Source organism: Leuresthes tenuis, unplaced genomic scaffold (assembly GCF_036924035.1).
Source record: "Leuresthes tenuis unplaced genomic scaffold, fLeuTen1.0.hap1 SCAF_5, whole genome shotgun sequence".
NCBI lineage: Eukaryota > Metazoa > Chordata > Actinopteri > Atheriniformes > Atherinopsidae > Leuresthes > Leuresthes tenuis.
The window spans coordinates 11,301,690-11,316,246 of record NW_027325359.1 but is presented as its reverse complement, the minus strand read 5'-3'; the positions used below and the strand labels follow the sequence as shown (position 1 = coordinate 11,316,246).

At 40.5% G+C, this 14,557-nt stretch overlaps 1 protein-coding gene across 2 annotated transcripts in view; it reads left to right on the top strand.

The window, feature by feature from the left end:
- Window positions 1-14,557, top strand: part of syt7a (synaptotagmin VIIa) — a 74,815-nt gene that overhangs the window by 18,107 nt on the left and 42,151 nt on the right. For both annotated transcript variants that reach the window (XM_072385979.1, XM_072385977.1), the window contains exon 2: window positions 11,647-11,750. In XM_072385979.1, coding sequence (XP_072242080.1) covers window positions 11,647-11,750 — 104 coding nt within the window. The remainder of the gene's footprint in view (window positions 1-11,646; window positions 11,751-14,557) is intronic.

Below are 14,557 nucleotides of genomic sequence, written 5' to 3'. Positions count from 1 at the left end.
AACACCTCACCAGGGAGGCGTCCATGAGGCATCCTAACCAGATGCCCGAGCCACCTCATCTGGCTCCGAGAACCACACTCCTAGGACAGACATAAATGTCCTCTTAGTTTTCATTACCAAACCGAACACAGTCCCAAACAAAAGACTGAGCAGAAGTTACCTCTTAAGTGACGTGATTTGAGGAGCCAGGAAGGTTGAAGTGGAAAGACCTCTGTTCAATACAATCAAATCTGATTTAGCAGGAACCACTGTTTTGAGACTGTTTGTAAAAGTGTTCTCGAGAGCCCCTCGATTGGCTTAAAGGTCAGGTTGCATATAAATCACACAGCTGCCCTGTTTGTCCTTTTAGTAATCTAAAAGGCTTCATAGAGACACAGAGCTGAGAGGCTGCCTCAACAGCATCACTTGTTCTCTGTCCATTCCATCTGGGCCATTACACATAACGAGAATTATAGCTCCTTGAAGTTGAGTTGATTAATCAAACACGGATCATGTTTGATCCGTGCCTTTTGTTTTTTATTCTAATTACAATAAACAACAGTTGCAGTGCCAGTGAGATTGTTTGTGACAACTTGTTTTGCATGTTGCCTGGTCTGTATCGTGCATCATCAAGAGGGCGTTGGGCAAATTGAGAAACTAATTTGGTATTTTTTCGAGTAGAAATACTATTTCTCAAATTATTACTCCGCTAGAAGAGACAAGTTTGTGTGTGTGATTTCCAGACTTAAATCTCTTCCCTTCCTTACTCTTAATTCATCTCCAGCCAGAAAACACATTCCCTGTATTATTTCCCCCCTTCAGCTATGCCAGCAATAGTTAGTCAAATGACATCCTTGTCACGATGTTATGGTGATAATGTCAAGTAGTTGTGAGAGCCCTGCGTGTGTGTGTGTGGGAATATGTGTGTGTGTGTTTAACACAGAGTTTATTGGTGGCCAAGCCCGTCATTAATTCTCTGCTGCCCTGCTCGCCAGATGAGATACTGTATTAGTTGGGGTGACAAACTGTGACATGCATGATACAGTAGAGCAGGTATCATGGACACTGCCTAACTATAACACAGAAGCAAAATTGATTACAGTAACAGCCCCTATGTGTGAGTGCCAACCTTGTAATGCCATAACAGTTAGCGTTAATGTGCTTGTGAGAAAGAATTAAGACATGCTATTACAGTGTGAAGCTAGTTTAAATGTCCTCAGGTGCTGTATAATTGAGTTAATGTGGAAGGAAAATTACAGACTCCTCCCTGCAGAAGTGAAGACCACAAGGACCAGTGGCTGTGGAAAACTCTATTTCCCATGAGCTTCCGACTGTATCCTGCAGCAGGCGAGCAGCTGCAAGGCATCGTCAATAAGTCTCTGTTTGCTGGGCACTACCCAGCTGTAAATAGTTGACAGTTATACAAGAAAACACATCAATGAGCTGTCACGCAACAGACAGCAGTGCTGAAGGACTCTCTGAGATGACCCTGTGCTTACAAAGAGCAAACAATGTTTATATAGAGCTGGTTGGGCAGATATTCTCCTTATACATTTCTTGAATGTAAAGTGTTAGAGGAATCTAACTCTTAAACTAGAGGAAGCACATATATTAAACTGTATGTGATAGGATATATTTCATTACTTTAATCTGCCCTTCCTTTGACTTTGGCTGATGCTAATGAGGGTTATTTTCTGTGGTGTCACTCCAGCTGGAGTCTAAAAGCAGAGGGGTATTTAAATCTTCTCTTGACACATAGCCAATACAGTGTTGTCCCTGGGGCCTCTGCTCAGTCTATTGCACTAAAGAGGACAGGACCACATTAGAGCTTTACCTATAATGCACAGCACAGAGATGAGAAAAGTCACCTGCAGGATTGAGGTGATTCTCTGCTCCATTTGATCAGAGCATCAGTCACTGAACAAATACAGTGCACCATGTCATGGAGTCACCACACCCTCCAATCCTGTACTCTTATGACCGTTTGAATTATAGCTTGGCAGCCTGTTGCACATACAGACACCAGACCCATTATTTCTTTCAAAGCAACCTTTTGCTCATCCTCGCTAAGCTTTCGCACACTTGTTCATCATCCCCTTATCAGCAACTCCTGACACCAGTTGTGAGAAGGTTGTGGTCACAGGCAGGGGAAACTGATCACTCATCATACCAACCAAAGTTGGTCAGTGTGAGGATTTGACTCCAGAGAATGTGAGTCGTATTGCAGAAAGACAAAGGCATACATGGACTGGCACACAGACACAGAGATACACACACAAGGATGACACTGGGTCACTTGAGTCGATCATTTAGTGGCTTTTTTATGGAGTCTAACAGGGAGAAAACTTTAGCTGGGCTGTGGCCGGGTCAATATTCTAACCTCTAGCTTGAGGCTCTGGTTTGCAGGGTTTTTACTGCCTGGTCTGTCCAGAGAGGTAATAAAATGCTTTTTACAATCTGTCCTTAATTTAATGAAGAAAAGCAAAAGTAGGGCTGCACGGTGGTGTGGTGGTTAGCACCATCACCAGCTGGGTGGAGTTTGGATGTTGTCTCCGTATATGTGGGTTCTCTCCGGGTACTCTGGCTTCCTCCCACTATCCAAAAACATGCATGTTAGGTTAATTGGTGTCTCCAAGTTGTCCCTAGGAGTGAGTGTATGCATGCATGGTTGTGTGTCTGGTTTGTCTCTGTGTGGCTGTGTGATGGACTGGTGACCTATCCAGGATGTACCCTGTCTCTTGCTCAGTGACAGCTGGGATAGGCCCCAGATGGAAAAGCAAAGGTAGCCATGAATTAAAATTTATTAATTTTCATTGGCATTTTCATATGAACTTTTGCACAGACAAAAATAATTGTATAAAATGCTTCACACTAAGCTCATTGTGTAGTTTTGTTGTGTCTGAAGAGATTTCATATAAACCATAATGGATATGCCGAGACGAGGTTGTTTCACTGTCATTTAGCTGTCATTCAATTAAAGTTGCACTTGCCCTGCCAATACTTTAATTACACCCTCAATAATTATTTTCCCATTTTTTGAATGACATGAATATTTAGGCTAATGTTTTTCATGTGACAGTAAGGGCTAGAAGTTAAACATAGATATCAATGTGCAGATGTCTGTGTACACACACATGCACAAATACAATAAATACATGATATTCTGTAGCCTCAGGCAAAAACCATTGACTTTAACTTGAATTAGATTTCATAATACCACCCACATGATACATCTGGCGCATCCAAGACCTCTTTGTCTTGGTTGATGTCACCAGCAGTGAGCTGATGCTGTGGGCAGATGGGGACTGTAGGCCTGTATGCATATGCACAAGCTTCACAAATTGCTCCTCAATAGCATTACAGTTGAGTCTCTCTTCCCTCACTCCCACTCTGCTTTTTCCTGCACAGCTTTATCTCCACTTTCTTGGTTTCTTCACATCATGAAAGTGCATGGGATCCCACTCATGGCACTGTGCTTAAGCTGTGTCAAGTGGAAGAGTATGTGCCTGTGAATGTGTGCAACCATGAGCACATGTGCATGCACACACTTTCAGAAAGGCTGAATCTAAATGGCAACTTTCAACACAGATGGTAAAGGGCATATTCAATAAATTAAAACTTTCAGTAGGATGCAATAGATTAGAAGGTGATAGAAAGTTAGCACTGAGTGGGTTTTGGAAGACAGATGAGCCAGGATTAATGGTTGGCACACAACTATAACCACTTTGGGTTTTAATGAATGCTGAAACATAAAAAATGGAACAACTCTGCAAGGCAGGCCTTCCACACTTTGGACTTCAGTATTTGGCAAAGTTATGTAGACGTGACTTTAGTCATACCGACTGATCCTCACAACTTAACAGCAAACTATTCTAGCTTTTAAACATCTCATATGAGTATTTACAAAAACAATATATAACATTTGCAATATTGAGTTTGTATAGATTAGCAACAGTTTTTTAGGTGAATTTTGTCAGAAATGCACCACGCTCTGGAAGAGGATCGGTGTGGGTTCTGCTTTATCTGGTCACTGTCACAAAGCCCTGATCTGATGAATGCAGACACGTCTGATTACAGCAATGTTTCACTCCTGACAGCTGGGTCTTCAAGAACATGCTGTTTCGGACAGTAAATGGAGCTTTCAACTGGATGTGGATACTGAGATTCTCATCGAATGTGACACAAGATATCCCTCAGGAAGCATAGATTAACATCCTGTATGGGACCATTATTTTACAGGTTTAGTTTTATTTTCTGTGGCTGGTTAGGTTTAGGCACCAAAACTATGTGGTTTAGGAAAAATACAGTTCTGGTTGAAATTAATTAATAGCATTTGTTTCAAGTCTTAATTCTCCTTAACAGTATGCTAGCAGTAGTTTTAAGGATTACCATGATGTTAAAAAAAAATCTAAAGTTGATTTGATAGTATCATGTTGAATATCCTTTATTATTCTCTTTAGTGAGAATAATTTCCCCCAAGAAGAAATAATAAATAAAGCCAGAGATATATTTAAATGATATCAAATATTACATTTCCCATAGACATTACAGTAATATAAATAGCTATAATGAATTAAGTTGGTCATAATTGTCATATATTGAAAATCTGATATCACAACAAGCCTGTCCTTTGTTCTTTAGATAACTAAGGTGACCAGATGAATCCCTCCGAAACTGATGGGGCCATCGCTTTTCTGAAAAAAACACACTCCCATACACAGTCGATCAGTATTGTTGTTATTCTTGTCAGGTTGAGATTTTGAAGGTTGGTGTCTCCAGAAAATAGGTGAGCAGAACTGCTGTTCTGTAAGATTAAATCATCAGCATGTTTGGTAGACTGACTCATAGAATTAACAGGGTATTCCTTCCAGAGCAAAAGAAAATAATGTGGGGCTATGAATGTATTCAACAGAACTGTATGCCCGATTACAGAAGCTGCTCAGTGACACATGTGATGGAAATCAATAACAGGCTTTCTTACTGCACTGAAGCTTGATTGTGGTGCCTGACTTCCTTTGCTAAACGGGTAAATATATATATTGATGTAAGAAAGGGGACCTCTTTTTTTTCCATGACTTGTGCGTTTATCATCATTTGAGGATGATGACTCTTTACCTTGTGCTTGTTAGCTTCAGCCTCAACTTTTATGTTACAAAATGGAAAGTGTCATAATTATAACAACTCTAGCTTCAGAGCTTTGCTGAGGGTCAGTTTGGGTTATAGTGAGCAAACGGCACAAGGGCAGGAGTGTATTATGAGTTTCCTGTAAGACGTTTATTGTGAGCCCTGACCCTGCTTAGAACAAATACAGTGGGGTATGTACAATACAATAATGGCCCTGAACCTGGAATAATGGTAGGCCATGGTTGACTTAGTTTACAGCTCAGAAGCTCATTACTGGGATGGACACTAGACCACCTCCAGAGTATCAAAAGCCACAATGTAAACTTCAATCAATAAAGTCAAGGCCACCAGTGGGACTGGTGAATAATAGCTCGTTTGTGACTGTGTGAGGCAGCTTTAACACCCCGAAGCTTGTGGGCCACAAGAAGCTCATTCAGTTTCATCAGGTGTCTGTAATATATAGCAGCCATTCGTCCCAATGTGACAGACAGGACGTGCAAGGTGGGCAAAGTGCTTTAAAAACATGTTGTCTGAAGAGGGTGCACTCTTGGCCTGAGGAACATGAGGTGAAGAGCTACAATTGATGAGCAGTTGAATCCATGATTTATTATTTTCCGTTGCTGACAGATAATTAACTGATAAACTACGCTAAAAGACAAATACTAGCACTAGATTAACATCCACAAGCATGTGGGTGAATTAACCTCTGCTGAAGTAGCGTTGGGAGTTCTTCTGTGATATACGACTGTAATCCATCGTAGATGTTTGCCTCGTGTAAGGTAGGGGCACTTACATATACGAGCTAGCTTGTTAGGAGGCAAGGAAGAGTGTATTTTGTAAATGTAATGGTTCTTTCTGGCTTACACATTCAAGTAATTTATTTCTATCAGGCCAGTTAATTCAATCTTTTTGAGGCAGAGGGACGAAGTTATTCCTGAGTCACAGATAGATAATGTGATAGATTAGACCACACTTACAGTATAAAGTTATTATCTAAGACGAGGGAGCGATAGATGCTACCAAACTGTTAGCTGCGCCATTTGTTCAGCCAGTATTTAAAGAAGATAATACTCAATTAGTAAGACTTGAATAGGACAATGAATCTTGCTGGCTTAAAGTTATGAGAACTGAAGCTTTAGTTCCTATAAAGTTTGGTTAATCAGCATCTATGCCTATAAAGAATGAAGCTATAAAAAATGATTGATGGGAGTCACTATCAGTTCCTCCATTAACTGTGATGGTTTTGTGTTATAGTGATAGTAGGTTTTGCTTTCTAGTATCCAGTTTTTTCCCCTGCATTTATGTGTCTGTCCCACACTTATTTGTTCCAGTTGTGTCACCCAATCAGATACTCATGTAAATGTAATGTAGCTTCTTCCCGTATCACTTTGTCTGTGCACTACCTCTGTGCTCTTTCTGAGATGCCTTCCAGCATTCCCTTTTTTCTTCCTTATTTAATTTTTCTAGCATTTTCTCTATCATTGTACTTGTTTCCTGCTTCGGCCCATTTCCTGTGCTTTTTATTTGCTTACTTGGATTTTGAAAATCTGGAATCAGATATGGTTATTAAAGCTCATTATCAGTTTTTACAACCTGCCGACTGTGTCCTGCATTTGGGTTGGATTTTGAACTGACACACAACAGATGGTGCCATTAAAGGTGACAACATGCATGTGTCACATGATGTCTTGCTGTCAAACTCTTGCCCGACTTGTCACTGGGCAGAGATGAATCTTATCCCTCTTCTGAGACAGTCGTGGGTGGCAGTCCTCCTACTTTCACTGTGAAATAGCCTCTGTGACTGCACAGGAGTGCTGCAGCTCAGGCACCGGGAGCATATTGGGGCCAGAGAACCAGCAAAGCTCCGTGTAGCCTACAGGGGATGCATGAGACCCTCCCTCTCACCGCAGGTGCTCTCCACCTGTCAAAATTTTACTGATCTGCCACACATCCCTGTGATTTGCTGCACATGGAGTTCCAGTGTCTGCTGTAGAATCGGATTCCCAAAGCTTCTGCCTGTTGACATTGAAACTGAAAGACAGAAAATGTAATAGATGATACTCAGGAACGCAACCAACAAATAAACATGAATATGTTGTCAAAGATCTTGTAGAATATGAATCTCCTTGATTTCTGATTGATGTATGCATGTACTTTCTCTCTTCTCAAGTACACTAATGGATATCTAAATGCCCGATAACAAACCACAGCATTTCCACTAAATAAGTCATGCAAAGGATGTAATGTTTTAAAGGTAAAAATAATTTGTTCAGAAAAAAGAGCATTGTATACATCTGTAAAATCTAAATATCTACCTAGTATCATAGTGCAAAGAAAACAGATCTGCATTATTGAGATAGTGGCCTGACTCAACTTTGCCTATAAAGACACCTAAATCGTCAAAATAGGCATTTTATTTTAGTATTTTCATTTCTCAGTTGAATACCAATATCTATTCAAGAGTGGTATACGCTGTTATACTGCATCAAGAAGAGAACTGTCTATCATCTGCGGTCAATGCTATTTGAAATAGCCATCTGTCAGAAGCAAATGCCTATTGAGCCTTGCTGGACTGGCTGTTTACAACAACACTGCAAGGGGGATAAAACATGGCAGGGCAGCAGGTCATTCTTCCAGCACGCTGCAGCAGTCATAGCGAACAGCTTTGAATTCGCTGTGCTAAATGTCACCTCATAAGTTGTTCAATGAATGCATTATTTACCTGGAACCACAATTATTCAGTTTTGATTAGATTTTTGGCTCTTCCCGCATAAATTGTTTTGAGCTAAATAGAAACATTTCGTTGGTACTCTGTATGCATGTGCTGTGTTCCACCACCCAGTTACTTGTCCTGAAACATAACTGCAAAAACAACAACAAAAAAATATCTATAATTTGCTGTCTGCTACTAAACTATAGGGTAGCAAGAAGACATTTGCACTACAGCATATGACTGCAGGTATGTAAGATTTTGCTGATGCACACAGTTTTTCTGCCTCAGCAGCAAGTGACTCCAAAGACGTCAGAGTGACATGTGAGGATTACCCAGCAGATCAGTGGCAACAAAGTGAGCAGAACCCAGGCTCAAGCGCATGAAGTGGACAGTCTGAAGTAGCGATTAGGCTATGAGCTTTGCACCCAGAGCTTCTGAGACTGCCCTCTCCACCTCAGTTGGAGCACAGAGATACGGTCTGGCAGTTTTGCTGACTGGACAATGCTCCAGATGCATCTCTCCAATTAACAATATCTTTGACGCCTGAGAACTGGGCCCTCTCTGCCTGCCTTAGATTACTGCATGTGGACCACCTACATGTGTGGCATCACTCTGTCTGACCACAGCATCGCTTATTACACCCAGTGCTGCTGAGTACTCCATGTCAAAGACTGTCTCCGCCTTGCTTGATAAGCATCCACATTTAACCTCTTGCCTGATTCTTTCTTTGTTGTTCTCTTCAGTAAGAAGGGTTTATTACAAGCTCATTTACAACATCATTGGCTCCGCACACCCCAGTTCAGTGCCATTTATTTTCTCTTTTATGTGCATATAAAAGAGATAGCCACTGAAATCTAAAACAAACTAGCGACTTTCAAGTTCAAGAGTGCTCTGACTTCTAAAGGCTTTTGATCAAAGGGTTCAATAGCTTGTTTGCCTCACTTGTCAGTTTTACAGAGTGGTGCCATTTCAGATGTGATTCACCACCCTCCATTTGGAAGGCTATTTTTTCAACACTGGTTTAAGATCAGTTCATGTCATATTATTGGTTCTCTTTGAACATATTTAATCTTTCACCTCACCAATGCCTCACTTGCTGGAGTTCATCAAGCTAACAGTTTTGGGCAATGGGAAAAATAAATTAAATTTTCCCAATGTGACAGCTGCGTATTTTGCAGGCTTCTCTTACTATGCTACCATTTCTCCGCAGCCATAGAGGATTTGCATATCTCCCAAATACCAGCACACAACACAGTATATTTCCATCATTTTATTCTTCAGTACTGCCAGCATGCAACAGCTCTGTGTAAAAAAGGATGTATCATCCATGAAATGGGAAGCAGAATCCGGCTGTCTATTACATGACCTATTTGGATGCAGCATTTTAGTTGGAAGCTCTTTACTCCTATGGTCCTTATGACTGACTCAGCTCATAAGCCATATAAACCCCCGCATCCACCTGCAACCCCCATCCTCTGACCTTCAGAGAGAGCACCTTCAGAGGACCCTCCATCAGCCGCTGGCTTTCACGGATATTGACACACATCCAAACATCCATCACCGAGCCACTCAGCACTGCTGCTAACAGATGCTCCTAGTTGGGGACCAGTCCAGATCTCCATGTTTAAGATACACTGCTACTGCTGCTAATGTTGTGCTTTCTAATAGACCCGGTCTTATTGAACTCTTTATGAATATACAAGTGGTGAATAGTGGCTATTTATGAACTTTTGTGAATGGAGGTATTCTTTATTCAAGAGATGACTGAGTTTCACTGACCCTCTCATGCATGGAGCTTAACATTAACAGTCTCTCTGACAAAAGGAAAAGACAGATAAATAACAAGGAACGCTTGAAATGTCTATTATAGTGATTGTATCTTTACAATTAAAGCGTGATCAGCAGAGTTTGATCATGTCTTTTGCTGTTATCAGGAGATAAACTCGGGTAGTGTGGTGTTTAATATGTGTTTAATATTATTTACTTCAATGGCCAAAGCGTGCGCTGTAGTCAACTAACCATACATGTTAAAGTGCCTTGGGAAGTTTGCTACTGCTTTGTAGTTAATTTTCTGTGGTTTAATACTTCTCCACTTATTTGTTAAAAATAGAGGAATACACACACTTACACACACATACACACACACACACACAAACAAAAAGACAGAGAAGAAGAAGAAGAAGGGCGTTACAACACAGGCTTCAGGATTTAAAAAAATTGAGCAATGAAATGCACCAAGACCTTAAGATGTAAAGACATTTACACTTTAAACGGTGAATAAAAGCAGCAACTTGTTTACAGTAAAACTCCATAGGGCGCTGCTTAGTGTCATCACATTACCATCTGGTCTTAAAGAGGCAGGAACATATTTCTGGCTGCACTACCAGTAACACGTATGCATCAAATATTATTGCATTCTATAAATCACTATATGGTATATGTGTGTTAAATATTTTTTAAGGGTATATGTGTGTTTCAACCAACCTATAAATAATGTTAGATGTTGGTTTTAAATCATTAATAGCATGAACTGGCAGGGGAAAAGATGGTGATGGCAACACTGTGTACTTACATCGGTCATTTTAAGTTGGGTGCAGATACTTTTTTACATACCTTTCTCTTTCCCACTGTGTCATTTGCAAACAAATCTGAGTTGGCAAAGAATAGTCTGTGTTGCCTTTTTCATCCCATTAAAGAAAATGTTTTTACTTTTTTTCACAATTTCTGTTTTAAAAGATTTCGGTGTTAGGATGCAAACTAAAGGAATTTTTGTGGCAGCACGCTTTCCCTGATTTTTATAGGACTGTCTGTAAGTACTGGCTGGTCCATGCTGTTCTGCATGCCCTCCAGTTTCTAAGTGGGCTTGGTCTGTCTCCAAAACAGTAGTAAAGGCTGAATGAAACATTTACTGCCAGCATTGCTCCTTGCTGAGCTGATCTGTGCCCTGGGGACATTGTGAAGAAGAGAATAAGTCAAAGATATGATGGAGAAATGACATGAAAAGGCCAGTTTTGACATGCAAAGGAAGGGAAGGAGACTGCTGTTGGGGAGAGCATAAACCCAGCGTTTGAAAGGAAGACACAGCTGTTTGTCACTGAGCAGGCTGAAAATGTATTCTGACACACATTTATCCCTGTATATTTAGAAATCACAATTGTTAGAAGGAAATTCCAAATTTGAATACATTAGCATTTCCCCACTGTATAAACATCAAAGCTCAGTGAGGCTGTATACCCTGGTCCTCCAAAGTGAAGCTACTTTATTTGAATGGAGAATGTCCAATCTAAAGCAGATTGTTGATGTGTGAGCACACAAACTCTGAGACTCAGGAGCAGCAGTGGATGATGTTTTTTATGACTTCCAGAGCCACAGCTCTCACTGGGCAGCTACTGATACCCATTAATCATGAGCTCTCTTGTGTTGTCAGCCCGGCCTCCCCTCCTTCACCCCGCCCTTCACTCTCAGCCTGTCAGTTAACAAGCTGTGACACCATGACAGTGACGTGTGCACAGCTGAGTGATGCCTGGCTGAGGTTCTTATTGGAAAGGTATTGAAATGCTCCGGCACGAAAGGAGTAGCAACGAGATTGTATTTCTCAGCTTCATATGACAGAGTTTGAAAACGGCAGCTCGGCTCGGTGATTCAATTAAATGTGGAAAAAACGAGGCCTGGGCTTATTTCGGGTCGTTCCCTCTTGACAATATTTACAGCAGGCATACAATCAGCTCATTCCATGTTTTTATTTTACGCACACTGAAGAAAATATCTGTGCATGCCAAAAAAGCGTCACTCATTCTTCTCTTTGTGTGTGTGTGTGTGTGTGTCTTCAGGCTCAGTGTCCCTCAGTGTGTTCCTGGTCTCCCTCGCAGTGACGGTGTGTGCTGTTTGGCTGGTGGCTCTTTGTGGCGTCTGTGGTTGGTGTCAACGCAAGCTGGTGAGTTTGCACACACACACACACACACATGTACACACACGCGACTCACATATGACAGATAAACTGCATCCAGTCACATTTGTGAGATCCAGAGAGCATTATGAGTTTGCTAGAAATGACACAAAGAGTCATGAGCGTTACCACGTGCAGTCTTTCTGAACTAAAAATCTTCCGTCACAAAGCAGTTGAGAATAAAGACACACTGTAGTGACAGTTGTTGAGTGAGACTTCAGAATTTTTTTGGAACAATTAGAGCACAGCCATGAAAAAAGACTCAATTACAAAGTCTGTCAGTCAAAATCATACCTATTGAATTATGGAAGTAAAAAGTACAAAATGAACCTAAAACATCTCAAGTAAAAGTTGTCTTTCTGTAGATTTATGTCCTTTGTCAATGATGCATTGTTAAAATTCAGTTAAAGGCTTTTAATACTAATAAATCAGCATGTAAGAAATTATGTCTTCAGCTGGATGAGTCTATTTTACGTTCTCATTTCTCAATTAATTACACTTTAGTAGTATACTCGTAGCAGCCTAAAGATTCTAACTTCTGATAACATAAATCCAGAAGACCTACAGATGGTTACTGATGGGTCGGGCAAAAAGAGCAACTTAATTTTAAAGAGAACTGTTTCAGTGATACATATTATGACTTTCTTTATGGTTCAAACTGTCATTTAATTGTAATAAAATTAAAAGTTTGAGAGACAATTACCTCTTTGACAGGCAGCCCTATCGAAAACCTCTTTTTCACGAGGATTTTCATGTCCAAAAAGTTATAAATTTAGTTGAATTCGATCTAGTAACGTTTATTTTACACATGTCATCTCAAGACAGAGAAACTTTAAAGATAGAATAAACAAGTTCAATATAAGTCTTGAATCCAATTATTATACAACTTTTAAGTGACGTTTAACGTCAAGTGTAGACTCCTGGAGCTTTGGGAGGGCCAGATAAGCACGGCGATCTCATAGAGTCATGCCAAAGCCATTTCATTTCTTGGCAGAAACTTTAAAATGTACAATTTTGAGGAACACAAATGAGCTTTTGATGGAGTGATAACTGCTGGATTGGGACTATAAAACATGTACAAGACACAGTTTTCCCTTGATATGACAAGTCCATGATCAGCACCACTTGACTCACTGTTAACATCTACACAGTGTCTGCTGTGACGACTCTGTTAATAATGAAGTAAGGGCAAAGTTTCTCATGTTTAGATTGAGGTGGATATGGAGTATCTACAATGCAAACTGTTTAAACATAGTAGCATAGTTTAAAATCTAAAGATATGGACAGAACATTATCTGTTAACAACCAGTGGCAGATGAAGAGCACTCTTGGTACTCAGAAGCATGTAAAAAATGAACAGCAGCAAAAGTGTTTAAACAGTACACGATTGCCCACCAACATACAGCATTGTTACAGTCGACTGAAGAGAAACACGGCACAGTTCAAACAGCCTGACCTCTGACAGAGGCCATGTCATTGTGATTATGTGGTATGAAATGTGATTGATTAAAGGGGGGAACCCACTCACTACACAGGCAGAGCTTTAAGCTTGAGTGCCACTTGACTTGACTGATTCTTTTTAGATTTGCATGCCTTTAAACTTAATTGATTTCTGACTCATCCTGTGCTCACGCATTGCAGGAACACAGGTCGCCTATTTCAAGTTTAATGCCGCCCCACACTCCTCTCTCATCTCACCTTCACACTGCTGAGTAACCTAGATGGCAGGCTCCACACACCACATGCCTCACTACATAATATCATTTGCGGTCCTAGAATCACCAGTGAGGTGACTGTGCCCAGATTACCCATTGATGTCATTACAACGTATAGGAGAGGAAATGGTCCGTGCTGAAATGGGGCAGTGGTACAACACAGGTGTTCAGTTGTTTGAGCATCATATTGTGTTTTATATTTCACTTGGAAATAAATGGAGCAGTGAATGACTCCTAGTTCCCTGCTGCGGATGGAGGTACTTCTGCTGCCAGCATCTTGGGAAGTCCCTGAGGTCCTCTCCTGAGCCCTGCTGTAAATGAATCTGATTTTTATTCTTGTGAAGGTGTCGTAAAGCAGCCACAGAGCGACAGCGGGCTGAGTTAAGGTAACAGTCTTTTGGAGTTGTGACACTGGAAGGGCCATCATCAACCACACAAGAAAACTTTTTCCTGTTATGTTTTTTTTTTTAAATTTTTTTATCAGTGCATCTAATTCTCATTACTTCAGGGTGTGTGTTTGTGTGTGTGGTGGAGGAGGTGGGAGGAATTAAGATGTTAATTAAAGGCTTTGTAGTCTTCGGTCCACTTACTTTGGGAAAAATGTCAGCTGCCCACTGGTGTGAAACCACATTAAACGCAGCTGCTTAATGTACAAAATAATTAAGTGTGACTGAGATGAATGTCAGCCATTTCTGTGATGAGCAACGTGTTATTGATGACACGCTTCTTTCTGACTAAGCACAAATACTATTAATCTAGTTAAGAATCATTTTCACACATTCATATCATCATCCTCATAATGTGTGTTTTCTATAGTTGACTAACAACAAGGCTTTGCAGCTAGACAATTTGTTCTTCTAAAGACAGCTTGTTTTTATAAAAATGGTGTCCTCTACATCACTTCCCTTGATCTCTTTATGTGTTATTCTCCTTGGCAGGACCATATTCCCCGAGCACATGATTAGAGTGTATATACAGTATAATTTGCGTAAACATGGTTTGCTTTCAACTAAGACCTCTTATTATGGAAGCCTACTATACCTAGTACACTGTAAAGGGATGTGGACTGATTTTCTCTGC